The sequence below is a fragment of the Sturnira hondurensis genome, unplaced genomic scaffold, assembly GCF_014824575.4.
Source record: "Sturnira hondurensis isolate 20B ecotype Veracruz unplaced genomic scaffold, ASM1482457v3 Scaffold0022908, whole genome shotgun sequence".
Classification (NCBI taxonomy): domain Eukaryota; kingdom Metazoa; phylum Chordata; class Mammalia; order Chiroptera; family Phyllostomidae; genus Sturnira; species Sturnira hondurensis.
The window spans coordinates 8,068,904-8,096,884 of record NW_028095539.1 but is presented as its reverse complement, the minus strand read 5'-3'; the positions used below and the strand labels follow the sequence as shown (position 1 = coordinate 8,096,884).

The 27,981-nt window shown below is 67.5% G+C and overlaps 1 protein-coding gene across 4 annotated transcripts; it reads right to left on the bottom strand.

Moving 5' to 3' along the window:
• Positions 1 to 544: 544 nt before the first annotated feature.
• On the bottom strand, positions 545 to 26,491 carry GPSM1 (G protein signaling modulator 1). Of its 4 annotated transcripts, none has more exons than XM_037036568.1 (14): positions 25,181 to 25,381; positions 18,494 to 18,715; positions 17,739 to 17,874; positions 17,370 to 17,512; positions 16,731 to 16,854; positions 16,407 to 16,522; positions 15,617 to 15,772; positions 14,528 to 14,636; positions 13,197 to 13,320; positions 8,046 to 8,116; positions 7,063 to 7,242; positions 3,622 to 3,778; positions 3,044 to 3,252; positions 545 to 2,096 (listed from the first exon to the last, which is right to left on the bottom strand). In XM_037036568.1, exons 1-14 carry the CDS (start codon positions 25,243 to 25,245, stop codon positions 1,890 to 1,892), a joined length of 2,019 nt encoding a protein of 672 aa, XP_036892463.1. In that variant the 5' UTR covers positions 25,246 to 25,381; the 3' UTR covers positions 545 to 1,889. The 4 variants fall into 4 exon arrangements, with proteins under 4 accessions (XP_036892463.1, XP_036892465.1, XP_036892464.1 ...); XM_037036570.1 differs by lacking the exons at positions 545 to 2,096; positions 25,181 to 25,381 and adding exons at positions 2,198 to 2,656; positions 26,322 to 26,491; XM_037036569.1 differs by lacking the exons at positions 545 to 2,096; positions 25,181 to 25,381 and adding exons at positions 2,199 to 2,656; positions 20,948 to 21,269.
• Between the last annotated feature and the right edge of the window lie 1,490 nt (positions 26,492 to 27,981).

The window sequence follows — 27,981 nt, the reverse complement described above, 5'->3', positions numbered from 1 at the left end:
ACTCCTTGCAGCCTTTAGAGCCAGGAAAGGGGGAGCCCAGCATCCCTGCCCGCAGGGCATGACACCACATGGGCTCCTGTGTGTCCTGCACTCCTGTCTGCTTCCCTCCCCAGCACCATCCTCCCCTCTCTGGGGCTCTCGGCACCCCCAGGGTTGTGGGGGTGTACAGGGAGCAGAGGGGCTCCTGGCCCAGTGGGTCACAGGGAGAGGGGTGAGTAGGCCCTCCCCCAGCACCCAGACCCTGCCAGGGACACTAGGCCCCCTCACTGGCTGTCCCATTGGGGTCACCAGCCCGCAGGGTCTGAGGGACACGATATTACGGACACACTGAACCTCCCTTGTCCTGGTGCAGATGGACTGGAAGGGCAAGAGTGTCCGAGTGTGTGAGTCATTAGGACAGTGACAGCCGCTCCTAAGGTGCAGGCTGCTGAGTGTGGTGGGCCTGGCACGGGGCACCCCAGGTGGGTGGGCACGTCTGAGCCTTGGCCCTCGGTGCCCACGGGCTGGCCTGCCACCCCCAGCCTAACCCTGAAACGACAGCACGCACTTGGCAGACTTTATTTTGTTCCAGAAAAACAAATGTACCTCTTGGGTCGGAAGGACCCACGAACAACGTGGCAAACACGTGAGGGCAATAAATACACATGTACATTCAAGTACTTGGGTGGCCAAGCGTAAGCCTGTGCCCCGGGGCCCGGCTCCACGCCTGCCAGCCTCCGCCCTCAGGGCCCCTCACCCAGAGCACCAGGCTGTGTACTCAGAGCAGGTCCAGCCAATTGCTGCCCCCAGGAGGAAGGGGTGCCCTGGGGGCCGTGGAGCTGAGGCTCGGCCCGGACTGGGGGCAAGGGGGGTGTTGAGGGTGGCCAAGAGCCACTGTCCCCAGGAGGCCTGTCTGCTGCCCAGTCCCATGCCAACTTGGGTGTTCAGGGACCAGATCCACCCCCCATACAGGAGAAACAGGGATGTCGCAGCCCTAGCTGGTGGCAGGGAGAGCTGGGTCCTCTCTAGGGTGCCCAGGGCGGAGCCGAGCCAGCCCGGCTCTGCTGACCCAGTGCCCACAGCTGCCGTGTGGATCCCTGGTGCCACCACCATCCTGGAGCCGGCCCTCCCGGAAGGAACCAGGCCCCATTGCTGCTGGACCTCAGAGCTTGGAGCCGAGGAATGTCCTGCTTCCCCGCTCCTTCCCCTTGGGGGCCCCTGCCTGCTCAGGACCGTGTGGGGCCAAGGACCCTGAGAGCCTGCCTCTGCAGCAGGCCGTCTGCATGCCTTCCTGTTCCCCCTCCTCTGACCTGGGGAGGAGGGAAGAGGAGGGAAAGAGGAGGGAGGGAGGGGCCCTCTGGGGGAGGTGAGGGGCTGGGACCAGAGTGAGCATGTCTGCGCCCGGTCTTCCTGGCAACAGCTGTGGGAGGTCAGACCTGTGTCACTGGTGACCCCAGGCAGAGTCTGCAGAGAACCTTGGGGGCGTGGCGGGGCAGCAGGGTTTTCACATTTGGCCGGGCAGGACCGAGCGGTGGGGGCAGGCAGAAGGTGCAGGAAGTCTGGAGAGCACCTTGGTGGTCAAGGCCACCAAGCTGAAGGCCCGGGGTGGGGGGGTGGGCACAGCAGGGGTGAGGGCGGTGCCGAGCTGGGCGTGCCTGTAGGGAGCTGTGTACCACGTCACGTGGGGCCAGCCCAGGACAGAGTGCCTTTCCCCAAATTCCAACTTTGGTCCAGCCCGCTACCAAGGGGAGGGGGGCAGTGTGCCCAGCGTCTGGCTCAGTGGGAAGGGTAGGGGGGCTCAGAGCCTGCCCTTAGCCACGGCCTTGGCTGTGGGCATCCAGGACGATTCCAGCCACTCCCCCGGGCACCCAGGAGTGGGGCAGGGCTGGCCTGGCGGTGGGTGCGAGGCCCTAGCCAGTGCCGGGCTGGCACTGTGGCCTCTGCTCGGGCGGCCCGCCTGCCTCCTGCTCAGGGCTCCCGGCGAGGTCCACCCGCTGCTCATCCATCCGCTTGGCCTGCACCCTCTGGATGAGGCTGAAGAAGTCCTCGTCAGGCATGGTGGGGCCGCGGGGCAGCCCACCGGGCGGCGGGCAGCGCTGGTCGTCAATCCTGGAGGACTGGCGGACATGGACATGTGGGTCGGCGGCCTTGCCCTCCGGGTCTTGCAGGGCCACCCCAGTGCCAGGGCCCTACGAACAACCCTGAGGCAGGGGCTGTTGTTCAGGACCCGTGCCCGGTCATGAGGGGGTCAGGCCACCTCAGACCTCCCCGGATCTGCCTAGGAGTCAGCTCTGAGGGCCCTGACCCCAGGAACAGCCCACCCAGAAGAGTGGGTCAGACAACACTGGCTGCGTGTGGGACACGCCACAGGGGAGACGGAGCTGCTGGGGAGGCCTCTGAGACCACCGAGACAGCGGCGTGGTCACGAGCCCTTGGGACAGGGCAAGAGGCTGCAGCTCCCAGAGCCGGAGGTTCTGGGAGCCCCTCGGGGGCCTCTGCAGGGTCGGGGCCGACGCTGGTGGGCTGGAGGGGCCGAGGAGGTGTGTTGGCTTCTCCGCAGGGTCTGGAGCAGAAGGGCCAGGAGCCCGCGTGCATGTGGACGGGGGACTTGGGGATTCTCAGTCAGGGCCGGTTTGGGGGCTCCTCGGGCCCGCCGAGGGCTGCGCCTTCCTGTCCTCTGTGGGGAGGGGTGGCAGGTCGCATGCTGCCTTGCTTCCACACAGCAGGCCTACCTCACACCCCGCCTTGCCCTGCCTGCCTGCTGGCCCGGCCGCCCACATACCAGGGTGCTGCCTGGCCCCTGGTTTCCTCCATCCAGAGTGGAGGGCTGGAGGGATCCCTGAGACTACGACCCTGAGGGCCTGGCGACCCCTCAGCTTTGTACAAACAGTCGAACTGAGGACATCCTGGGGTGGCCTTGTCAGGAAGGTCTGCCCGCCCTCCCACCGAGGGCACTCAGTGACACGGGCTGGGCCCGCCTGTCCTTCCCCTTCCCACAGGGCGTCTGCCAGGCCCAGCCAGACACGGGGGACCGGGGCCCCCACTTCCGCAGCCGCAGGCCTACCTGGCACTTGATGAGCATATTGAAGAAATCGTCCCCCGGTTCCTGGGGGTCCCCGTCGCCACGCAGGTGCCCCAGGTTGTTGTGAGTGATGCGCAGTCCGGGGAGGCTGCCCACGCTGGCCCGCTGGTCGTCCAGCCGTCGGCTCTGGGAGCTGGCGATGAGGTCAAAGAGCTCCTCTGTCTGCGGGGAGGCCGTCAGCGAGGGCCGGGCTGTGGGGGAGCGGGGGAGCGAGCAGGGTTTCCCTCGGGGCAGGGGTCAGTCAGGCTGACGCAGGGGGGCTCCGGGCTGCCCTGCCCGGGGTCCCACCCCCACCCCTGGGGGCTCTGGGGAGGTGGTGGAGCGCCCCCTCTCCCTCCCCAGCCCCAGACAGTGGTGCTCCTGACACCCTGTGTTCCGGTGGGCGGGCAGAGGGTGACAGGCTCCCCAGGATGCAGCTTCAGGCGAGGGGTGGGCAGGAGCCCCCAGTGACAAGGGGCACTTTGCAGCCGGTGTGCACCACCCTCAGGGGTTCCAGGACACCGCGGGGGGATGGAGGGCGTGGAGCCAGTCCTCAAGGTCGGGGGCCCAGAGGGACTCACCAATCCTCTCCTCCAGGGTGGGGGCGGCTGTGGCTTCCGAGGCACCAGGCTGGCCTTCCTCCAGGGGGCAGCGCTGGTCGTCCATGCGGCTGCGCTGGAACTTGCTCAGCAAGTCAAAGAAGCACTCCTCGTCGGAGGAGGGGGCGCGGGGGATGCTCTGGGGGGCGGGGGCAGTCAGCACTGGCCACAGAGGTGGCCCTGCTCCAGTCCCTAGCCCCTCACAGACCCCCGAACACCACTGAGGGTGCTGCTTGGCCTGGGCCAAGGTCAGGAGCCTCATCACCACCTGCTGGTGCCCCCCAAACCCGCTCCGTACCTGGCCCCTTCCCCCTCCTCCCAGGGGTGACCCTGCCCCTCCCCTGGGCCACCCACCCCCGCCCCAGGTCAGCAGTCGCCACCTCCTGTCCCACCCTAAGCAGGGGTTCAGGCAACATGTTTACAAGGTCCTGGATGAGGGACACACCCAGAGGACAGTGGACGTGTGGGGCTAGGACCCTGGGCAGCAAGTGCTAACATGGACACGGCTGAGGGCAGTGGCTTTGTGGCTGGAGTACATAGGCCCTGGGTGACACTGTCATTGCAGCCTGGGTGCCAGGGAGGGCCAGCCCTAGGGTGACCCAGCTGGGCCCAGGCATGTCCCGCCGGTGGGGGGAGGGCACCCAGGCAGGTGGCCGGAGGAGGCCACAGTTCAAGAGGGAGGGGGGAGGTGACAGAGAGAGACTGGATCGCTGGGCCTGGCTGAGTCCCAACTGGCAGGGTGGCCTTGGGCAAACCCACGCCCACCTGGGCCCCCGCATGGGGGTGGCTGAGGGGGTGCTCCGTTGGGGCCACCTCACCAGGCCTGGTCCCAGGCCCCAGACTGACAGATGACAGACACCCCAGCTGCCAATCACCGGCCCTCGGAAGTCGGCCCACCCAGCCCCACCTGTCCACCCTTCGGCCCCCTCAGGGCCTGCTCAGAGCAGCAAAAGCGTCACCTACTAGGTGCCCAAAGTAGGGGACTCACCACCAGCCACCCCACTGGGGAGGAGACCGAGGCGGGAGAGCTGGCAGGGCAGCCCAGGGGCGCGGAGGGGCAAGCAGCAGGCCTCGTGGAGCATAGCCCAGGGCAGGTTGGGGCTGGGCACCCACAGCGGGGAGATGGCAGCCGGGAGCACAGAGCCCCCAACAGGCCCTCCTCCTCCTCCAGTCCCACCCCCAGGGCAGGCCCAGAGCCAAGGCTCCGGGAAGTTCCAGAACCCCCTCAGGGCTCTGTTCTCCGGCAGGCCCCCAGCCCCCCGGAGCCCAGAGGGGAGGGACAGCCAGTGTGAGGGCTCCTCGGGAGGAGCAGACCCAGGGTGGCCTGGGCAGACTGGGGCTGCCCGGTGCTCCCCTGCCCCCCATAGGTCGTAGGCTGTGCTCCCCGGGTGTTTGGAGCCGAGTGGCTGGGGGGACGCCACCTCAGCCAGGACTGGCGGGAGCACAGCGCCACCCCACCCAGGTGGAGGGGCAGCTGCTGGGGCAGAACGAGACACGCTCTGGGCTGACCTCCTGGTCCCTGACCCTGGTCCCTGGGCTGACTGCCCACCCACCGCTCGGCCATCCAGGGGGAGCGCGCTGTCTGAGCCCAGCTTCACGCAGGCCCCAGCCTCCACCCGTCGGCCCCCAACTCACTCCAGGTCCACAGCTCGCTGATCCGCCAGGCGCCTGTTGGGGTGCTCGGCCACGTGCAGCCTGAGCAGGACACCGGGGTGCCCACACCACTACCCTGCCCGTAGCACCCAGTGCCGCCTCGCTGCCCAGCCACACAGGGCTCTGCTAACGAGATGCTTAAATAGGCCCCGGGGGAGGAGGGCCCCTCCCCGTCCCCGCCCACCAGCACTGAAGCTCCATGGCTCACACACGCACACAGGCGTGCTCGTAAACACTGGGAGATGGATTTCCCTGAGCACCGAGCACTCTGGCTCTCAGCTGGTGGTGGTCACACCTGAAGGGTGAGGGGGCTGGGGTCGTGGGGAGAGCACCCCCCACTCAGACTCCGGCTTCCTTCTCCAGCCGAGGCAGCCCAGGGAGCGTGGGCACTTTCGTCGGCCGGTCCCTGAGCCAGGGCTGCGGCGGCCCCGTGGGAAGCTGGGCAGACAGGGCCTTTCCTGTTCTGGGGCTCAGTCCCCTCAGCACGCCACCTCCCCACACAGCAGGCCCCTGGCCTCTGTCAACCCTAGGCCCAGGCCCCGCGGCCCCAGGGCCCTCCCTGGGCTCAAGCTGCTCACCTTCATATCCCTCCCCTGCTCTGGAGGCCTGTGCAGCCTGGGCCCTGGGGAAAAGCCCTCCCCTTGCTCACGGCTCGGCCAGCCGTGGGGCTGACCACGACATGGGGCTGACCACGACGTGGGGCTGACCACGACACAGGGCGGCCAGCAGGGCTGACCACAGGAAGCGTCTGGGGGAGGGGCTGCGAGCCCTGCAGGAGAGGTGAGTGCCATGGCCTGTTTCTCCCACCGTGACCTCAGAGCCCCAGGGACGAGAGGCCCCAGCCAGCAGCCCAGACCCAGCCCTTGGAGGCCACCTCCTGCCGAGCGCGCTGGGTCAGGGGTCTGGTGGGCGGGAGGCTCAGCCCACCATGGCTCCCCAGTGCCCTGATACAGGGGGTCTCCCCTGGCCCTGGCCGGCCCAGCCCTGCCCCTCACTGCCTGTCCTGAGGCAGCTCTGGAGACCACTCAGGCCACCCGCCTGCCCTCGAGGGGAGACCCTGCCCCTCACCACCACAGCCAACACTGCCCCACCCACTGGGGCAGCTGGTGCCCCTCCCCGGTGCAGGGATCCCCTCCTCCTCTCCCTGCGCCTGGAGACTGGGCAGCCTTGGGGTTAAATGAGGTCAGCACACACCCCTCACCCCTGGGCTAAAGTGGAAATGGGAAAGAGGGCGGGAGGCAGCCACCAGGGTGGAAGAGTCACTGTCCGGCCACCATCAGCTGAGAAGGCGCTGACCCAGCCCTTGGAGGGGACTGTTTTTAGACTGATTTCCAGGGGCCCGGACCAGGTATTCTGGGAGTTCCAGGCTGACTTCTGATCCCTGACCCACTCTCCACCTGGCAGGTGTTTGACTGTGCCCGTGAGCCTGGTGGGGCTCACAGGCACAGTGGGATACCTGCCAGGTGGTGAGAGGCCAGGCCCTATCCCTCTGTCCTCCACCCGTGTGTCTCCCCATGCGTCTGTCTCCTCCGGACACAGTGCTGGCCGGCCCTGCGTGCCCCCGCTGCCCCGCAGAACCCCCCTGGGCTCTCTGTCGCCCTGAGTGCTAGGCTCGCTGAGGCCAGGGCGGCAAACAATTAAACACTGTCCCCATGCTGCCAGCCGTCTGGGTGCCCACCAGGTCCTGGGGACAGCCAGGGCCGTGACCTCCAACCCTGGAGCAACCCCCATGTCTGCCGCCCAGTTGGAGTCCAAAGAGAAGTCGCCTACCGTGCGAGGTACCTGCACCCGGACGTCCGCGCTGTCCAGGGGGGAGGGGCCGCCCTCCCTCGGCCCCCTCTCAGCGGTGTCTGGCCCTTCCTGGTACTTCCTGCTCCTCATGGGGAGGGGGAGCAGGTCCCTACTGGGTCCCCGCCAGTCCCCAGAGTGGTGGCTGTCCCCATTCTGCTCCTGGGGAGAAGGGCAGGCATGGGCGGGGCCACCAGCAATCCCAGGACCCTAAGGGGGTGCTGGGTGGGTGTGGTCGCCCCCATTTTACAGACACAGTGACGCTCTGGCCCGAGGGGTGGGGACGAAGAGAGGACAGGCAAGGGCCTGGAGTGGGGGGCAGGCAGGGAGAGGCAGAGCGCGGCCCTGGAGGAGCTTGGGCTGGGCGTCTGACCCCTCAAACGTCGACCACTAAGCAACACATGACCGTGGGTGACCCTAAGCCTCGTCTCCCAGCAGTCCCCCCATGAAGGTCTGCTACCAAGGCCAGGCTGCACTGCGGTCACCAGAAGCTCAGAGGTTAGGCCACTTCCCCAGGGCCACACCGCACCACCTGGCAGGTATGTGGTGGGTCCGGGGCCCCACCTGCCCAGCCCCCAATCCGTTTGGGGCTTGCACAGTGCAGGCGGCTTCATTGGTAACAGCTTTGCTCCCTCGTGGGAGGGAGCAGGCCAGGACCCTGGGGACGTGGCTGGCTGGGCAGGGGCAGAGGGGCCCAGGGTGTAAGGACCGTGGCTTGTCCCCCAGGGAGACAGCAGGCAGGACCCTGAGGGGAGTGGGAGGGAGCTGGCACTGCTACCCCTGGGCCTCGTGGGGCCTCTCAGGGGACCCACAGGGGCAGATGGCACATCTGTCCCCCACAGCAGGGAGGTGACGTGGGCAGCAGTGGTGGCAGCTCGGCAAACAATGCAGTGGCCTCATTAGCCGGCGGCCCTTGCTCTGCCGCCGCCCGCGTGTCCCCAGCCGAATGCCCCCAGCCCGCTCACCCGCTCCGGGGGGAGTCTCAGCAGGTCCCAGGTCTCTGCGCTCAGCCTCTGCGTCCTCTTGGGCCTGGCCCCTGCAAGAGAGGGGCTCAGTCAGCCACCGCCAAGCCCCAGCCCCGGGGCAGCTAGCAGGGCCGTGGGGAGCCAGGTCCATGGCCCTGTACCCCATAGCGCCCGCACGCCCCGCCCCACTCGGTGGCCAACTCGAAGCATGCATGACCTCTGTGCCCCCACCCCGGTGCACCTGTGGGGCCTAGGCCGAGTCTGGCTTCGGTCCAGTTCCGAGTCCTGGACCCGGCTCTCGTCCTGCCCACCTGCGTCAACCCAGCGCCACATGTGGCTCCAGCCGTGATGCTCAGCTGTGCCGTGGGTGCCAAACCCAGAGACCACCCCTCCCGCATGTCTGGGCCCGAGTGCCACAGCCCTTTCCCTGTCCTGGCCCCCAGGTCCCGAGGAAGCCACCACCCCCGTCCCACTGCTCTCTGCAGGCTGAGGCAGGGGGTGCCTGAGAGGGATGGCTGTGCTCCCCGGGGACTGCTGTTCTGGGAGCTGGCGGCGGGGCGCGGATGGCAAGTCCTCACCAGATGGCCGGCCAGCTCCTGGGGGTCTGACTCTGCTGTGGGCTGCCCCTCCCACCCCTAACTGTCCCAGAGTGGGGCCCTGCCCTGGATGGGGAAGCCTGAGCCCGTGTCGTGGGGCCGAAGCACCTGGGCATAGAGGGGTACAGAGAGGGGGGTCAGGGTCCTCTGCTCCTCCCAGCCTGTTAGGAAGACACAACTCCTCTTCCACGAGCCCCACAGCACTAGGTGGCACTGCCCGTCCCTCCACCTTGCGCCACACCGGGCAGCAGGGCGGGGGAGTCTCAGGGCCAAGGGGCCAGGCGGCCAGGGTGCAGCCCCAAGCAGGCCCCCACTCACTGCAGCCAGCAAGAACCCGCTCCGTCGCCCACCAGGGCCTCTCTCTGCTGCCCTTGAAACCCGGGGGGCCCAACTCCGTTTCCCCACCTTGTCTGCTCGGGGCACGAAGGGCCACCCCGCCCTGCCCAGTCCTCCGCGTCCCTGGCCTCCGCAGAGGCTGGGAGGCCCCTGACGTGCAGCGTCCGGCTCTGGGGTGGGTCCCCTCATGGCCAGTGCAGGCAGCAGGCCCTCCCAGCCCAGCTAAATGCACCCTCTGTCTGCAGAGGGCCCGGGTCCCCCTCCGCTGCTGCCCCCAGCGCCCGCGCCCTTGGCTGACTGGGGGCATTCAGCCTGGGCACCGCAGGCTGGCTTCCCGCCCCTCCCACCATGAGGGTGAGGTCTGGAAACTTCCCTCAGCACCGCCCCACCCAGCCCGTGTCTAAGGAGCGCCCTGGTAAGCATCTGTCCCCACCAGACACCCTGATGTCTTGTCCCAGCCCGACCCCTTCCCACCTCCCTGGGACCCGCCTGCCTGGCTTTGCCCCCAAAGCCCCTTCTCCCTGAGGGCCAGAGATGCCCCTAGGGTATGGGGCAGACCTCATTTCCCCATACCCCCTCGGGGCTACGCAAGGGCCTAAAAGGCCCTCCCCGAGCTGGCCCTGCCGCCCTCCACCCCTTCCCCACCATCTCCTCTCCAGACCCCCTCCAGACACAGCCCCCCTGCTCCCGCCAGCCCGCCGGCCCCTGCCTAGGGCCTCTGCCCCTCTGCCCACTGTCCCCTACCTGGCTGTTCCCCGTCTGCCTGGATGCTCCTTCACTGAAGCTCACTCTCTGCTCCCTCCCCTCCTTCAAGTCCTTGCTCAGATGTCCCCTTTACAGACCGAATGTCTGCATCACCCCCGGATGCCAAACCCCGACGGGATCGCATTAGACATGGGTCTTGACAGGTTAGGGTTGGCCCAGGGCCCAGGGTGGGTCCGCTGCTGGGGTTGGTGCCCTTCTGAGAAGGCACCAGAGAGCTCACTCGCTGTCACTTCCCACACCCTGTGCACCGCACCTGAAAGCCCAGAGGCGAGCCTGCCCCAGATCCCCGAAGGCTGCGCGCAAGCTCGGGCCCCAGCCTCCAGCCTACGAGGGAAAGTTGCCACTACAGCTACCTGGCCCGCCGCGGTCATTGTGCAGGCTGAGGTGACCGACATGATGGCCTCTGAGAAGCCCCTCCACCATTCCCCGCCTGACCCCCTCACCCCCCCCCCCGTTTCTTTCCTCCAAAGCCCAGGGACATGGCCTCTACCACCATCTCTGCCCGATTGGCCACTGGCGCGCCCCCAGTGCACCCAGGGAGCCCGGCGAGTCCTCAGCGCTCAGCCAGGATGTGGTCAGGCAGCTGGTGTCTTGCCAAGCGCCGACGTGGAGGGCCAGCGTGTGGCTTCCCCTGCTCTGTCCCTCTGGCCACCCTCCCAAGACCTCGGACCCTGGGGCTCAGGGAGGCACCCACCTGGCCAAGGTCACAGAGTCCAGAGGGGCAGGTGTTACACAGAGTCAGGCTAGCCCCCAAAAGCTGAGCGAGGGCCACTGGAAAAGGGGCAGACGTGAGGACACAGGGCCCCCGCTGCCGCACAGCCCTGGCCGGCACCAGTGGTCCACGGGCTGCCAAGCACATAGGTGGGCCCCGGGGTGTCCGAACCCTTAGCCTCCTCAGGGGAAAGAGCTGTGCCTTCATCTCTGCCTGGCACTGTTCCCATGGTGACCAATGGGCCTGTCTCCCAGACAGGGACACAGAGGCCTCGCTGGTTCCAGACACTTAGCTGGCCAGGACGTGGCAAAGTGAGGGCCAGAGGCCACAGCCCAGCCTGCCCCTCGACGTTGTGCCATGCACACCCCAGCCCCTCAGGGGAGCTGAACAGTGTCCAGGGGACAGCCTGGGCAGGGACCAGAGAATGAAGGGGCCCACAGCAGTGCAAGCCCTGTGGGCCAGAGGGTAGTCCCAGGCAGTTAGGGACAGGCAGGGGGACAGCTGAGAGGACTCTGGGCTGGCTCCCTCTGCCTACTGAGCTATCATGCCAGGGGGGTGTCAGTGGACCCCCACCCACCAGGCACTCCTGCTGGGAAGGGCAGGGGTGGGGCCCCCAGGACACCAGGGACTGACCTGGGCCCAGACAGCAGTGACAGGGAGGTCCCCCACCCTCCCAGACTCACTCAGGGGGCCTCTTTGCTGGGCGGAGCCCACAGAGAGCTGTGAAGTCAACTGAATAGCAGCCAGCTCCGGGTCCCTCCTCTTTATCAAGACAGGGAAGAAGAGCCGGGGTCCTGACCCCCAGCTGGCCAGGCACCACCACGCCCACCACACAGGCCACGCCCACCACACAGGCCACGCCCACCACGCCTGCCGCCCCTTCCCTCCTGGATTCCTCCGCAACCTCCTGGCTCCAGCCCAGGGCTTCCTTCCTCCCTGGAGCTGCCCCTTCACAGGGCTGGGTTCAAGCCCCTCATGAGGGCTCCCTTCCCCTTCCACTCACCCCTCGAACTGACAGGCTCTGGATATGCAACTGTCCTCTCCTCCCACCACCCAGGGACAGTTTCCAGAGGCCATGGTTTTGGCCTCTGAAAACGGGGCCAGTCCTCCCCAACCCGGCTCGGTACGCACGTGACCAAGTGAGTGGATGACCCCACCCCTGCAAGAGGCCCTGCCCGTACCAGCCTCACCTGAGTGGGGGTCTCAGGGCGCCCGCCTGCCTCCAGCAGCTGCACCCCAGAGCCGGAGCTCCCAGGGCTGCCGGCCCCCAGACCCGCCCCCTCCGGAGCGGGCAGATTGCCTGGCCACCGCCCTCCCAGGAGGATGGCCTGTCCCCAGCGCCTGCTGGGGAGGCTCCTGGGGGCCCCGGCCAGGGAGGGTCCAGGCTCGGGCAGAGCAGAGGAGCGGCCGTGGGGAGGACAGAGGCTCCTTGTTCCCACAGAGCCCGGCTGTTCACCCCCCCACAGCCTCCCTTTCCTCTTTCCTCAGGAGAACAGATGGGGGCTGGGCTGCACCTCCCGGGAGCCTTTCCAGACAACTGCCCAGCCCTGTCCTCGCCTGCCGCTGGGGCTCCCAAAGAGTGGCCTCCGAGAGCCCAGGGCTCTGCAGAGCCGCCCAGTCTCGGAAAACCCGGCCTTCTGCTCCCTGGGGGCCACGTCCCATCCCATCCCCCTCAACCACAGCACCCCCAAAATGGGCAAGCTGAGGGTCCCAGAAGCCTTTGCTCGCCCACCTTCAGTCCTCAGCAGTCTGAATGAGGAGGTGACAGGCCACCGTCAGAAATCCCGGGGACCCACCACCGCAGCCACGGACTTCCCTGGCCTGGCTCTCAGCAGGCCGGGAGCTTGGGAGGCCCAGCCAGAGTGGGCACCCCCGGGCTCATCGCCATCTGGAGGCTGGGGCCGGACCCCCTGGACACTCGGGAACCACGGTGGGGAGGGGGCCCCCACCCGCAGCCGCCTAGGGAAACACCCTTGGGGTGTCACCCCTGCCCCAGCCCCCGGCTTCATTAATCTGTTTGCTTCACTGGGAACAGTCTGTCCTTGGAAGCACATCAGTGACCTGAGTCGGTGACTGGCAGCCGTGAGCAGTAAGGTCATACAGTGACGGGGGCCTGAGTAGTGCCTGCTGCTCCCTCCTGGGGCCCCTCTGACTGACTCAGCCCCCTGCTCCCCGCAGGCTCAGCCCCAGCCTGGAGGGGTCCTCGGCCGCAGTGGGGTGCAGCAGTGAGGGCCCTGTCCCCTTCCTGCCTGCCGTGGTGGCACTGGGCCATCCACCTGGGGGTCCCAGAGACTCGGAGGCAGGGGCCTGAATGCCCCTATGGGGGCCACCCTTTCCCCCACGCTGTCCCCACCCCCACCTCTGCAACCTCCCCGACCCCTGACCTGCCCTGAGGGACAGGGGGGAGAGGGCCACCACCTGTGCCCCAGCACCCGGACAGCCTGTCATGCCCTCACCCCTACCCCGAGCACCGGAGCAGGGCGCAGAAGGACTCAGATGCTAACACCCCCCGTACAGAAGCTCGGCACCTCCTGGGGGGCCCTGTCAGAAATTCTCCTGTTTGGGGTCAGAGCTCCCCCTGTGGAACCTATAGGCTGCAGAGCAGCCCCGGCCCCTGCACAAGCCAGCACCCTCCCACCCCGGGCGGCTCTCCCGGCACATGCCTGCCCCCTGAGGCCCAGCATCCCTGCCTTGGTCTGAGCCTTCGGGAGCCGACTCCCGACCTCCAGCCCAGGAACTCACCTTGGGCCTCGTAGCCGGCCAGGTCTGGCTTCTCCGCGGCTGCTGGGCTGGTCAGCCGGCCCAGCACCAGCTGCAGCTGCGCCACGTTCATGCGGGCCGTGAGCTCCCCATTTCGGTCCCCAATCTGCGGCCGATCGGGGGAGGGTCGGTGGGCAGCCAGGCTGGGAGGGCCTCCGCGGGTCTCACTGCGCCCACAGGTGAGTCTGGGGGGTCTGTCTCTGGGTGGGAGTGGCCTCACACACCCAGACTACCCCTTCACACCCCTGGAAGGCTCGGGGCCTCGAGCAGCCAGACCCTGGGCAGAGCGGGGCCCCCACTCTTGGGCACCTTCCCGCTCTGGTGTGGCTGCCACCTCCCTGGGGTCCACCCCTCAGGTGCCTGCCAGGCTCCCAGCTCCCCCCCTGCCCCCCCCTGCCAGCTCCCAGCTCTGAACAGAGGCTCACAGCTCCCCTCCTCCCCACCGCCCCCCTCTGCCAACAGCTCCCAGCTCGAATCAGAGGCCCAGGGCTCCTCGGTGCAGAGGTGACGCGCACCACCTGGGAGCAGGCCAGAGAACAGGCAGGCCAGCGGGAATTCTGCACGGGGCCCCAGGAGCCCTGCCGCACCCCTGCCACCCCTGTGCTCACACAGACAAGGGGGCTGTCCAGGCCTGGCCCTCCCCTGCCCCGGGCTCTCCTGCCCCTCCCACCTCCACCTGGGCACCTGTGGACCCACCCACCCATGGACACAGGGCTGTGGTGAGTTCGAGGGGGCGGCGCTGGGGGTGTGCTGGAGAGAGGTCTGCTGTGGGTGCTGCTTCTTGGGGGTGGGGTGGGTGGGTCAAGGATCAGGAAGAGGGGAAGTCAGGAAAGGTCAGGGCAGGAGCCAGGGACCCAGACTTCACCTCGCAGCCCGGCAGTTCCCGACCATGGACCGCCCTGGCCACAGCCGGAGGGTTCTGGGAAGACGGGCCCTCAGAGACCCTGCCCACCTTCCCCAGGAAGGCGTCTGGCTACTGTGGGAGGGGGGTGGCACTGACTGGGGAAGAGCCTGCAGGAAGAGCTTCTGGCAGGTCATTTCCACCCTGGCTAGTGAGCTTGGGTATCCCCAAGGCTTGGCCTGGCCAGACCCACTGGGGACAGAAGGACCTGGCTGCAGGCTGCCCGCAGGGCACCAACACTGCAGAGGCAGGAAACAGGACCCCTGCTCCCCCACCCCCTGGACAACTCACGGCAAGAGACGGGAGAGAACTCGAGGCCAGTCGGGGAGGGGCCCAGAGCACGCAAGGCACCTGGCCAGTCTGGAGCAGGTTGGGCAGGGGCTGGGGGCCCAGCGGGGCAGGCTCAACTCACCTCCTGGGAGATCTCCAGGTGCTTTCTGGCGAAGGTCAGGGCCTGCGCCGGACTTCCCATGGACACGTAGGCGTTCCCCAGACTCCAGCAGGCCCGGGCCTCACCCACCCTGCCAGAGAAGGGAACTGAGTCCACATCTGCACGGCCAGGCCAAGCCCCCAGCCTCCGGGGGGCGGGGGTCGAGCCCAGCGAATGACAGGAGTGGAAAAGACAGAGGAAGTGGGGGGGGGGCGGCTCCACAGGTGGGCTGGGGAGGGACAGCCTGCGATGGAGAGACACTGGGGTGGCCAGGGTTCCTGGGGGGGCCTCGCTCGCCCCCTAGTGGTCAGCAAGGCTCTCACTCCTATGGCTTCCTCCCCGCCTTGGGGACAGGGATGTCCCCAGTCCCTCAGGTCATTAAATTTTTTGATTGAGGTGGAAATCATCTACAGCAAGTGTCACCGTTCTAGAACACACAGTTTGGGGGCAGCCCCTCCATTTACAATCTTGGGGGGCTGGCCAGGCACCACCGTGCCCACCATGCATCGCCACCCCGTAGTCCCCAAACATCTCCACTGCCTGCAGGGAAAAAGTACCTTTGGGCCGCAAACTTTAGGACAGCCCTCCTCTTCGCCCCCAGGAGCGCCCACGGCCTGTGTCTCTGAGCCCCGTGCCACAGCCACGGCCCCCGCAGACCAGTGTGCGCGGCTGCGTGTTGAGAACTCCTCGTTTCGCCTGCCTCTCCATAGAGACTGATATTTTCATTTTACACATGTGTGGGGCGGGGGCTCACAGGGTTGATGAACAGGGTGACTGGGATGCAGCCCCTAGACCAGCTTGTGCCAGGGGTTACTTTGAGTAGCCACCCCAGCGTCCACCAGTCCCCGCTAGTCCCATGCAGTGGGTGGCGTGGCCCCCCAACAGAGGCTGTGGCCTAGGCGGGGCTCCCATGCTCAGGGTCACTTGGAGGTCGGTGGCAGAGCAGGGCCTCGAACCCTGACCTCGACCTCTGTCACCAGCCCATGATTCAGCCTTCAGGGACCTCCAGGGGCCCTCTGTGGTTGAGGAGCAGGGTCGGCGTCCATCTGCCCTGTGCCCGGGTGTGCGTACCTGTCGGCCAGCTCCTGGGCGATGAGCAGGTGCCGAAGGTGGTACTCGGCAGCGCGCTCGTGGTCCTGAAGCAGCGTGTACGTGTTGCCCAGGCTGTAGCAGGCCTGCGCCTCCACCGCCGCGTCCTTGAGCTGCCGGGACAGCTGCAGCGTCTTCCTGCGGAGGAGGGCGGCTCCGGTCCAGGGGTGCACAGTGCGTAGTGGGGGCAGCAGCCCCCGCCTGGAGGCCTGCCGGGCCCAGGATCCCCCCAGGGTGTCTGTGGGGCTTGGCTGGGTCCCCTCCCTCCGATGACCGAAGTGCCCGAAAGCTGGGGGCAGACAATGAGGCCCCAACAGGCTCTGCCCACACTGGCCAGTCCCCTCGCCCTCCCGAGCCTCCGCCTGTCCACAGGACGCCCAGGACAGGAACACCCAGCTCCGGGTCCTGACGGGGGCATGAGGGCTGGACCTGGTACACCCAAGCCGGTCTCTGCCTGGTGCCTCCGCTCCGCTCCGCAGGCCTGGAGACAGGTGGCCCAGAGAGCGTCCTGGCCCAAGGCAGGGACCCAGGAGCCAGCGAGGGCCTTAACCCTCCTCAGTCCACATGCGTTCAGCTATGCCTTCCCTGGGGTCCCCCCAGTGACCTGCACCAGGAGGCCCTTAGCCAAGGCCAGCTGTGTGCCTGGCTTTGTCAGTCTGCCTTTCTGGGGTGGCTGGGGACACGCACCTAGCCCCTGGGGATCCTGGGAAGTCAGACTCATGCCCTGCCTCGGGGCGCACCCTCTCCCTGGCAGTTGGCCGGGGAGGCTTACTTGTAGTACTCAGCAGCCACATCGAAGCGCCCCAGGAAGACGTGGGCGTTCCCCAGGTTGCTGTAGGCCCTCCGCTCAGCTGCCTTGTCCCCGAATTCCTTAGCTATGGCCAGGCGCTGAGGACACAAATCCAAAGCCCAAGGTCACACAGCAGTCCCCAGCCCGGCTCGGACAGCTGGCGCTGCTTCCCTGCCCAGGGCAGCCCACCCCAGGTCTGTGTGCCTAGAGAGAGCAGCCCCAGGAGTCCAGGACCAAACCCAGACAAAGCCTGGGGCGGACGTCCAGGCCACCCTGCACTGCTCACCCCACCGTCCATCCACTCACCTCCTTGTGGAAGGTTGTGGCCTCCACGAAGCTCCCCAGCAGGTAGTGGGTGTTGCCCAGGTTGCCGTAGGCCCTGCCCTGGGCTGCCCGATCGCCCAGCTCCTTCACCAGGGACAGGTTCCTCCTGGGGGTCAAGTCCCTCAGAGCCTCGCCCCACCCAGTGTGAGGGAAGCAGGACCCCAGGACCCCACCCCAGGCCAAGGACGCGCCTTAGCTCCGGCGCCGCCTGGTGCTGTCCGTCCGAGCTCCAGGCTCCGGTGGGTGGCTCCCCCGGCCCCGATTCGAGTTTTCAGGTACAACCTCTGTTCTAACGCGAAGAGTCTCCCCGACACCCAGGGGCTCGCCTGACGTCCCAGCCCTTTTTCCAGCCATGTGTGTTTTAAAAGCCACACTGGGCTTTGTTCAGCAGCTTCCCTATTTCTCTGCTCTGCCACGGATGAGCTGACGCTGTCCCAGCAGACCCTGGGGACAGGTGCGGGGTGGGGTGGGGTGGGGTGGGGTAGGAGGGCCAGCCTGGCAGCCGCGGTCGGGGGCTGCGGTGGGGTGGCGGGTTAGGTGTGGATGCTGTGCCGGGGGCTGCTGCCAAGTCCCTGTTCGGCGGGCAGGGGCCCAGGGAGTGTCCCCCCGCCCCCCACTCACTCGTAGAACTCGGAGGCCCTGCGCAGCGTCTCTCGAACGTCGGGTGGCAAGTGCCCAGGGTCCTGCGCGGCGTTCCAGGACAGCTGCTTGCCCTTGGCGTGGTACACGTTCCCGATGTTGTAGAGGGCCCTGGCCTCCCCAATCTGTGGGCAGCACCGAGGCTGGGGCACCTCCGAGGCCATAAGCCCAAAGAGCCCACCAGCCTGGGACCGCTGGGTAGGGACATCGCCCCAAGGCACGCATGCAGAACAGGTACACCCACCCTCCAGGCTGTTCCTGGGGCTCCAAAGGCGAGAACTTGGGGGGCACTGCTAGGTCCACACGCTAAGGGGGGCAGGCTGGGCAGGCAGCCTAAGGGCGACAACCCACCTTGTCCCCCTGCTCCTGAGCGATGTCCAGGTGCCGCTGGCAGCAGACGAGAGCCTCGTCGAAGCGGCCCAGGACCTTGAGTGTGTTGCCCAGGTTCCCGCTGGCCTTGGCCTCCCCCATGCGATCACCAATGGTCCTGCAGGGCAGGAAGGGGGTGAGGGGCCCGGCTGAGAGTGGAGCTCCTGTAGGAAGTCTCGGGGAGGTGGGTGGAGCCTTGGAAGGCCCCCAGTGCACAGCTCAGGGTGCCCCTTCGCTGAGCCAGGCCGGGGGAGGCCCCTGCACAGCCTGCAGATGCTGGGGCTCACGGAGTCCCGGATCGAGGCAGGGAGAACTGCCGTTTCCACAGCCCCTGCAGTGAATCTCGGATGTGTGCCTGCCAGCACCACACCGGACTCATGGGCTGCTGAGACGTGGTCGCTGCCGCCTGAGGAAGGAGCAGGAGGCGGGCAGGACCGAGTGGGAAGGGTGTCCAGGCATGGAACAGCACGGGCAACCCCCTGCACACTGCCCCACAGACGCAGGGGCACGAACCCACACGCGATCACAGGCACTGACACCGGGCCATGCCCATTCTCTCACGCACACACAGACCTGCTCATGCGTGTCTCGGCTTAAACACAGCCTCCCTGTGGCACTTGTTGGCCCACCTCCCAGGTTCCCGTGGACCCTGAGAGCTCCGCCACCAGGCTCAAGTCACGACTGCCACTCCCCACGGGCAGGGCACCACCCAGACCCCACCCCGCCCCGCGGCTCACCGGGCCAGCAGCAGGTCGTGTTTGTGGTACTCCAGGGCCCGGGCGTACTCTTTCAGGTAGAAGTAGGCGTTGCCCAGCTGGCTGTAGATGGCACTCAGCGTCTTCAGGTCCTCCGTGCCCACCTGCACCGCAGCCTCGAAGAAGGCCACGCCCGCCTTGAAGTCCCCAGCCTTGCAGAGACGCTCGCCCTCCAGGGCCAGCTCCAGGCATGAGGCCTCCATCCTGGGCGGAGAGTGGATGTCACACCGGGCACCCAGGTGCCTCCGCGCTATCCCTGAGGACCTTGGGTCCCTCAGCCAGCCGAGGCCTGTGCCATGCCTACGCACACGACTAAAGCTGTCATTGGGTGAACGCCCAGAGGCAGGTGCTGGGGGTGGGCACACCTGGGCCCCAACCGCCTTGCTGTCAAGAGCGCCAGGGGCGAGGTTGAGGGAGTGCTGAGGCAGAGCACCCAACACTGCCCACAGACCCGCAAGTGCCAGCCGCCCAGGGGAGGGACCGCCTGAGGCCAGCAGACCACCCTCCCGAGAGGCATGGTGGTCTGGGGCGGCCCTGGTCCCCCAGAGAACAGCCGAGGTTCAGACGGGGTCTGTGAGCTGACCAAAGCCATAGGCACAGGGTCTGCCCCCAGCCTGCAACTCCGGTGGGGGGCACACCCTTGGAGGGCACACCCTCCAAGTTCTCAGTGGGCATGGGGGGCTCAGCCGAAGGTCAGTCAGCCCCCAACCCCTTCCTGCCCCGAAACCCAGTCTGAGAAGCACTGGGCTATTGGCCAGGACAGGCCTGAGACTCGGCTGTTCCCACCAAGCGCCAGCCCCCCCTTGGTGCTGCTGCAGGAGGGACCAAGCCCTGGATGAACCCAGATCCCGGAAACCCACCCCAGGTTCCTGCCCCTGGGCCCTGTGTGGCCACCCAATACCCTCACTGGAGGCCATGCCAGCTCCTGGTACTACCCCCACCTTGGAGCAGAGAAGCCCCTCTCCCTTGGGCCCAGCGCCGCACCCTCAGGGCACAGCTGTCAGGGGAGTGTCCGTTCCAAGACCAACCCTCTGGGACCAACCCCATGGCCCAGGTCTGGGGATTCTGGGCCTCCCTTTTCGGGGGCCCGGGGGGAGGGGGTGCCCAACACTTTTCCTCAGAGCTGCAGCCCCCTCCGAGCTGCCTCAGCAGGTCCTGTGGGTCCGGGGCTCAAGGCCTGACCTGCTGCCCTGCCTGCCCTGGGGTGGGGGAGTCAGCACCAGACGCAGATGCACCAGGGACACAGGGGCCCCAAGCTGGAGGACGCCCCGAGGGCAGGGAGGGCGGCAAGGGGGCCACTGGGCCTCTGCTGGTGCCACCCAGGTGGCAGGAGGAGCTGGGGACCCTGAAGAGGTGGGAACTTTGCCCTGTGCAGTCACAGGCCGGGCCCCAATGTCCCCGTCTCGGTTCCACTGCTTCGGGGTTTTCAGAGTTTGTGGAAACCCCCGGAGTAATTAAAAATGCGAACCAACAACCCGCCACACCTGAGGCACCGGCCCCCTTCTCTGCCCCGTCAGACACACGGGAGTCACCAGGGGAGCCCCACACGTCTCCTCCAAAGGCAGAGTCCTCTGGGCCAGGGCTGCCGAGCCGCTCTCACCGAACCCCGCCCTGTGGGGCTGCCCGCCATTCGTCCTGCTGCTGCGTTGTGGGGGACAATGGTGCCCCGAGCACTGCTGGCGGTGATAACAGAGCCCCCCAGTGGCTGCACCCAGTGCCCTGTGCCCCACAGGCTCACAGCATTCTGCTGGGGAAGCCCCCCACCTTTGTCAAGCCCCTTGCCCAGCCGCCAACTCCCCTGAACCAGGGCGCCTGTCCTGGGAGCCGGGCTCCTCCTCCCCGTGGGGAACAGAGGGCCTGGTCCCTGGGACCCCTGGTTCAGGCAGGGCCTGTGTGGCCATGGGCCTCCCCGAGTCCCCGCACACCAGGGCCTCCTGTGGCCCCTTGCCAAGTGCTCTGGGAAGGGCACCCGATGCCACCTCCCAGGAGCCCACGAGAAGCCCTGAGGGGCCACATGTGGGGCTTCTTCATCAGCGCCTGCCTGTCCTTGCCCGGCTCGGCTGCTGGGCAGACTGCCCTCTGCCCCAGCGACCACGGAGGGGACGTGGGTTCTGAACTGTGCGCACTTACAGGGAGGAGCGGGCAGATCTGGCGGCCCCTCCGCACCCCCACCCGTCTCAGAGCAAAGGTTTCAGGTTGGGAAACCGGGCCCTGAAATTGAGGGGGTGGGCGGCACTCTGACAGGGTGTTATCTCGAATGCAGATCTGGGGGGTCTTACGTGGGCCCCTGGCGCTGTGGGGAGGGCCTCCAGTGGAGCATTGGGCAGGGTGTTTGGGGCTGGAAGCCCCGCCCTCTCCATTTACTCCAAAACCTCGAAGGCCCCCTTGAGCTCCAGGCGGGCACGCACCACCCGCCCCTCCCAGGCGCCCCCGCACCTCCTCCTCCGCAGGTTGCGCATCTTCTGCACGTACAGCCACAGCTCCAGCCCCAGGGGCAGCAGCAGGGGGCGGGGGCGGAGGGCGCCATGCACCAGTTTGCACACCGCCTTCTCCGCCAAGCTCAGGGCCACGGGCTGGCCCTCCATGGTGGCGGCCCGCGTGGCCGGGCTCCAGGCCTCCCTCCTGGCTGGCCAGCCCTCGCCCCGCCTTGTCTGCTGGTCCTGGGGTTGCACCAGACTCAGGGCTCCCCTGCGTCTCGCCACCCCAGGGACCCCAGGTCCACGGGCAGATCCTCTGGGGCTCCCAGGGCCTGAGGCGGATCAGGGGGATCAAGGGCAGCTCAGAGCGGGGATCAACGCCGTCACAGACGAGCCACAGGGAGGGGCCCCGAGGACGTCCCTTCAGGCGCGGGCACGCAGGAGGGTGCAGAGGCAGTGGCAAACTCCCCGCCAAACTGTTTTCCTCCTCTGATCTGAGATCTGCTCTGGGCCACAGCCGCCGCTCAGCAGCACCAAGGAGCCCAGGTCCTCGTGGGGGAGTGAGGAGAGAAGGGGGAGGGGGAGGGGTGTCTGGCAGGGCAGACCCCTGCAAGGTGGGGACGCCCACCCCTCCTCCAGGGCCCAGTAGAGGCAAGACCGGGATTTCCTCCCAGCTGGGTCTGTGCCTGGCCCATGCCCACCCACCCAGAGGCCCCGCCCCAGCCGGACCGAGCCCCCCGCAACCCCCCAGCCTGAAGCCCGGCCTGGCACTCGGAGTGCGAGGGCTCAGTGGACACAGGGCCAATGGATGTGGAGGCAAGGTCCAGGCCGTCCTGTTCGTGCCCCCCAACTGTCTAGGGGCCTTGGGGTTTCCCACTCTGACCACTCAAGAGGAGCTCCGAGTGGGACCTGGGGGGCTGCTCAGGTCGGGGTGGCGGGCGGGGGGCTTACAGGGCACACACACGCCCCTCTGTCCTGGAACGTCCCAGACATGGGCTCCCAGCTCCTCCAGCCACCTGTGGCCAAGGAGATAGTGGCTGAGGTGGCTGTCCCCGGGCAGCGGGAGGGGCCCCTGAAGTGAAGGGGGGGGGCCCACATCCAGCCGCTGAGGCTCAGAGCCCGTCGGGGAAGAGTGGTGGTGAGAAGTCAGGTCTCCCTGGGACCTCCCTCCCCAGGATTCCCCAGGGTGACCCCATGCCCTCCCAGAGGTCCCAGAGGTCCTCTGTGCCCCACTCATGGGTGGCTCTTCTGACTAGCCACTTGTCTTCTCAGTGGTGGGCACTGGGGTGAGGGGTCTCCAAGGTGGCACAGCTAAGAACCACAGAACAGGGAAGGAGGGGCAGCTCTGGGAGGGGGTACCTAGAGAGCCGGGGGGCTCCGCCCCCAAGATGGGCCTCGGGTCTGCACAGAGAGGCCGGAGCCCAGGGGTGAGTGGGGCAGCGTGGGGTGGAGGGTCCGAGGTCCCTGCAGGCCCCGCGCAGTTTGGGGGGCTTGGGAGAGCAGAACCGAGGGAGGGGCTGGGCGGTGGATGCCAAGGAAGTCAGGGATCAGGTCCCGGCTGCCGGCCCGCACTAGGCTCTGCCCCCAAAGGAGTCCAGGCCAGACGCCCTCCTTCCCACCCTGAGGCCTACCTCTCTGTCCAATACCACTGTCCACCCCCAGGACAGCTCAGCTGAGGGGGCAGGGCCCGGACCACCTCCTCTGTGCCCAGCTCCTGTCGACTAGCTGAACCCCCCCCCCCGCACGCCCACACCAACCCTAGGCCCCTGTCCTGCTGCCCGGGGCTACCTCCAACACCTGCGCTGCAGCCCCCCCCATGCTCTTCGAGGTGTTGCCCGGCCCGGCAGGCCCACCACCTCCATGGACGTGGGGTGTCTGCCCCATCCCCTGGCAGGGCGCCTGGTGCACTGGGCGAAGCGGTCCACGGAGCCGGCCTCCCCACCACCGCCGCTCACCCACTGTGCAGAGCTGCCAGAGCCTCGCAGAGGCCTGTCCACCCCAAGGGCGGCCGAGAGCCCCACCCTCAGGGTATGAGCCTGGGGCCGGGCTGGCCACAGTCCTCAGGCTCCGAGGGCTGTGGCCTTACCTCTGCCTGACAAACTCACCGCCCACATCCTGGGAGGGAGCAACCTTCCCACCTGGGATTTACCATCTGGCTAAAAAGACCCTTAAATGTCCACCTCCAGCCCCCCACCTCCCGTCCTCCGCCTCCAGCTTGTTGGGCCAGCCGGCCCCCCCCAGTTATGCGGGCTCTGACGCTGTGCCTGCCCGGGCACCTCTCGCTGGCCAGGGCCAGACCACAGTGGCCTGAAGGCTGGGCCCTGAATGCCAAGCTCCCACTGCCCAATAAAAGGGTCAGGGACTCCCTAGTGGCCAGTCTTGCCACTTGCTGCCGCGTCATGGTGGGCTTCCCCCCAAAAACAGGCCCCTCCTCGCCTGGCCCCACCAGAAAAGGATGCCCCCACCACACCTCCCTGACTCCCACCCCTTCCTGCCAGCCTCCAAAAGCCAGCTCTGACCAGGAGCTGCCCTGCCCACCCCTGCCCACGGCTACCAGCCAGGTCTAAACCGCCCGCGGGCCTCCTCCCCGGCCCTGCAGAAAGTCACGGCTCCACATCCCAAATCTCCGCCAGGCTCACACGGTCCCGCTCCGCACGGGTCTCAGCTTGCAAGGGTGCCAGGCTGAGCTCGAGGCCTCGCCCGGCATCCCCTTCAAGCTGTCCCCTAGGCCAAGGTCCTGCCTGGTATGTGTCCCCACTGGGCTCTGGCACCGGCCCACACCCCGGGCTCCCATGTCAAGTCATGGAGTGACTGCTAGGCTGATGAGGACCCCATGCTCAGCTGTTCAAGGTCCCCCAGCCCTCCCTCCCTCTGTGCGCCCTCTCTGACACACTCACAGCCGGTGGCAGCCGGATGAACTCCTGTCATTCCCTGGGACAAAGCACCCCCCTCTCCATCAAACAGATGACCCTGGGCACATGCTGCCAAACCGCTCTCCATCCCAGGGGGTCCTATAGGGGGGCGCCGTGTGGGGAAGAGGTCCTTAGCCCTTTAGGGCAGGCCTCCAGCGTCAGCTGCCTGCAAACCCACTGGCAGGCCCTCGCCCTCCTCCGGCGTGGGGCCCAGGAGCCAGGCCGGGGGCTCAGCACTCAGTCCCAGAGACCACACAATGGGGGCTGTGTCTCAGGCCAGCGGCAGGGACCGGACTGAGGAGGGGAGGGGCAGCCAGCCTTCCAGTGGCCACCACGCCCCCGTGCTGCACGTGGGGCGTGACAGGGGTCTGCCGCTGAGCACTGCCTGGCTAGGCCCCCAAAGGCTCCACCGCAGGGCCAGGGGAGCCAGGCCTGCCCCTGGGAGCTGCCACCCATAACCGCCCCACCCCGAACTTGTGCTGGTCCCACGAAGCTGGACACCTGCGCAGGTTGGCAGGGTCCAGTCCCCCGGGAAGGGTCCTATACCCACCTGGGCTGAGCCCAGGGCATCACCCTGCGGAACAGCCGTGAAAGGCCTGAAGTCACCAAGCAGGCATGCAGCCTTGGGCAGGGCTACCCTGTCATCCCTGACGAGCGAGGGGTGGGGAGCCCGTGAATCTGCCCCAAGGCAGGTGTCTTTCCATGCGGGCACACACCCACCTGGCAGGCTGACTCCGAAGCCCCAACCCCAGTGCAGTCTGCTGGGCACGAGCACTGGGTGGGCCGCTGGGGCACAGACCACCCCACTCACAACACAGCCTGGTCCCCCACCAGGGGACGGCAGTGCTGCCCCCCCGCCCCCCCACCCCGCCCCCCAGTACTGGGCCATGGCCCTGTGGAGGCCACACCAGGCTTGGGAGGGAAGCTCCTGGCAGCACCCCCCCACCCTGCTGTGCCAGGCAGCCCCCTGCCAGTCCCTCACCCAGTTTCTGTGTACTGGGGGTGGGGTAAGGCAGGCAGCAGCCCACTCCCCCGGCTTGCTGGTTCCCAGCTCTCCCAGGCTTGGGAGGCCCCAGTCCCCGCAGCACCGCCCTCCAGCCCAGCTCCCACACCCTCAGCCCCCCCACTCCCAGCGCGCTCCTCTGGCACCTCTGGTGCCCCCATTCTTGCGCTCCCACCCCTGCGCCCCGGTCCCCGCCGCTCCGCAGTGAGGGCGAGTGCCCGCCACGTTGCGTGCCTGCCGCCGCCTTTGTTCCAGGCAGCCTGCCTCCCGGGCCGCCCGGTCCCCGCCGCCCGGTCCCCGCCGATCGCCACCCGCACTCGTCGTCCGCTCAGCCCACCTGGAGTAGAGGCGCCGGGCCGGGCCAGGCAGCTCGTCCGCAGCGGGCGGGGCTGGGCCGGCCATGGGCCGGAGTCGCCGTGGGCCGGGTGCACGCTCCTCGCTCGCAATGCCCAGCGCCTGCCACCCGTCCCCAGTCCGCCGTCCGCGCTCCACCGTCCACTGTCCGCCTGCCTGGCCGGCCGGCGGAGGCGCCGAGGAAGTGATGTGCGCGGGGCGCCGCCCCTCCCGCCTTGGCCGTGATGTCACCGGTCCCTCCTCCCTCCAGGCGTTGGGGGAGGGGCGGGGAGAGGAAGCCCGCGGGGCACGGCCGGCAGGAGGGGCGGGGCCACGTGCGTCTGGTCCGGGGGCTGGGGTGAGCCCCTACCTCCGCCCGCGTTCCCCAATCCAACCGCCCCAGTATCCAGGGCCAGGGGCCTGGCGTGGACATTGCTGCTGGGCCTCCACACCCGCTTCCTTCTATCCCCCACCTGGGGCTCCTTGAAGGCCCCCTGCCTTTGTTTGGCAGGGACAGAACCCCCTTGGTGGTCCTCTGCCCCCTCCTCTGGTCCAACCCCCACATGAGTCACCCCTATTCAAACTGGCAGAGGGGTGCAGCGTTGGGGAGCCCGTCTGCCTAGTTCAGGGAGACCTGCAGGGGCCCTGGTGCAGGGGCCCTGGTTCAGGGGCTGGTCACAAACATGGGTTCTGTCCCCCGAGTGAGTGAATTCACAGGTCCAGGAGGAGCGGATGAGGGGTAAAGGGTGTGTGTGGCCTGACCCAGGAAGTTGTGGGTAGCAACAGGCCCTGTCCACCCCCCACCCCCCACCCCCACCCCTTTTCCTCACCATGGAGACCTTCAGTTGCCGAGTTGCCCTCTTAACCTAGGCCTTGTCTGTGATGTGGGGGTGGTGGTGGGAGCTTGGAAGGATGCAGGCAGTGCAGCCGACCGAGCCCACCCTTGGTCCAGCCGGTGTCCCAGCACTGGGCCACCTTCTCTGAACTTCTAGAGTCCTGATGGCCCAAGTGGGAGAAGAGGCCTCACACCCACCCGCTCAGGCTCTGCCCCTCTCTAGGGCATTTCTCCACGCCGCTCTAGGGGCAGGGCCAGCTCCTGGGCACAGGGGCACACAGCAGGCCCTCAGGGCACAGGCTGGTCTCACCTTCGGGTTCTGTCCTGCTCCCTTCTCAGTCCAGACCCTCCCAGTGTGGCCAGGAGACTCCAACCCCAGAAAGGCGCCGGGACTGAGCAGGACTGAGACGTGTCCAGACTCGGGAAAGGGGCCGCTTTCCTCTGGGGCGCTGCAGCCCCTCCCCGAGGTCGGAAAAATGATGCCAAGGCCTCCCAACCAGGCTCTCAGCAGAACGCAGCCCACAGGACTCTGGCTTCAGGAGAAGGCGGAGGGATCAAAAATAAACACCAGATAAAAAGGGGCCTGCTGGCCTGGCCACCGCTTCTCCTGCGGACAGGAGGCGGCCTGCAATAAGAGCCATCTGTGCCTGGAGTTGGCGGCCCTCCGCCCCATGCACCCTCCCCCCATGACCGCAGGAGCTGGGCAAGGCCTTGCTCCTGGCCTTGGCCGCCAACTGGCCCCTGCAGGGTGGGCGGTACAGCGGAGGCGGGGGTAGGCTCTATCCCGGTGCATGGCAGCCCCCAGCCTGCTTCCTGGGGGCTGGTGCCCCCTGAGCTACAACACTGGAAAGGCCAGGCCGCCATGGCCTCAGTGTCCCCAGGAAGCCACCAGTGCGAGCCTCTGACAAGTGCACATGTGTGTGGCCAGGTGCCTGGTGCCATGAAGGCCCTCGTGATGGATGTGACGTGATGGCAGGGTGAGGGAGAGCTTGGTGGCCGAGAGAGGGACTTCTTTCTCCCTGCCTTGACGCAGGGAGACCAGGGACCTGGGGCCCCTGGCCTAGGAGAGTCTCAGGTTCACAGGAGAGCTTCCCCGGGCCGGAACCTCTGGGGGTGTGGCGCCCGGGAGCCGGCCCAAGGCTCAGGCGCTGAGTCAGGCCACCCCCGCCCCTGCAGCTGGGCGACCCACACAAACTGCCTTCCCTCTCAGAGCCGCAGTTCTGTCCCCTGTAAATAGGTTCCACAGCCCTGTGCTACAGGGGCGGTGAAGGCGGCATGGTCCGGACAGCGCCAGTCACTGAGCCCACATGCATGGAGAGCTCGGGGTGCCAGCTCTTCGGGCCACACTGCCCGTGCACAGGTGCCCGGCCCTGCTGGGACCCTGCAGGCATTGCTGGCTGGGTGGGGAGCACCCCGCCCCACTGCCCAGAGAGGAGCCTTCTCCTGTCTGGAGACCCGACTTTCTCCCAACAGCATAACCCACAAAGGGAGGTATGACAAGGACCAGCGCAGGTGACAGGCTCAGCATTCATTGCCCATGTGGCCACTCAGGTCCACGGCAAGTGGGGGCTCCTAGGAGATGGGTCTGGGGGCCCGGAAGGTCCTGGGGAGCAATGACCCTCCCTGACTCTGCCTTACCCTGGTACCAGACCTGCCTGGCCCCCCATTTACACTGCTAACTGTCCCCCGATGCTCCTGCCTTCCTCCAGCCCCAGGGAACGCACAGCCTGTGCGTTCATGGGTGCCTCATTGCAGCCTTTTGCATAAGTTCCCCTAGGTGCTCCATGCCCCAGGAGGAGCAGAGCGCACCCAGGGGGGTGCCAGCACCCCCTCCATCCCTCCCGAAGGGGCCTCAGTCCCACAGGAGCATCAGAGAGAAGAAACTCGGTTTCCCCTCCAGCCATCCCTCTGGCCCCCAGCGCTGGGTGGGTGCTGACGGAGCCACCTGGCTGCGCCCAGAGGCACCCCCC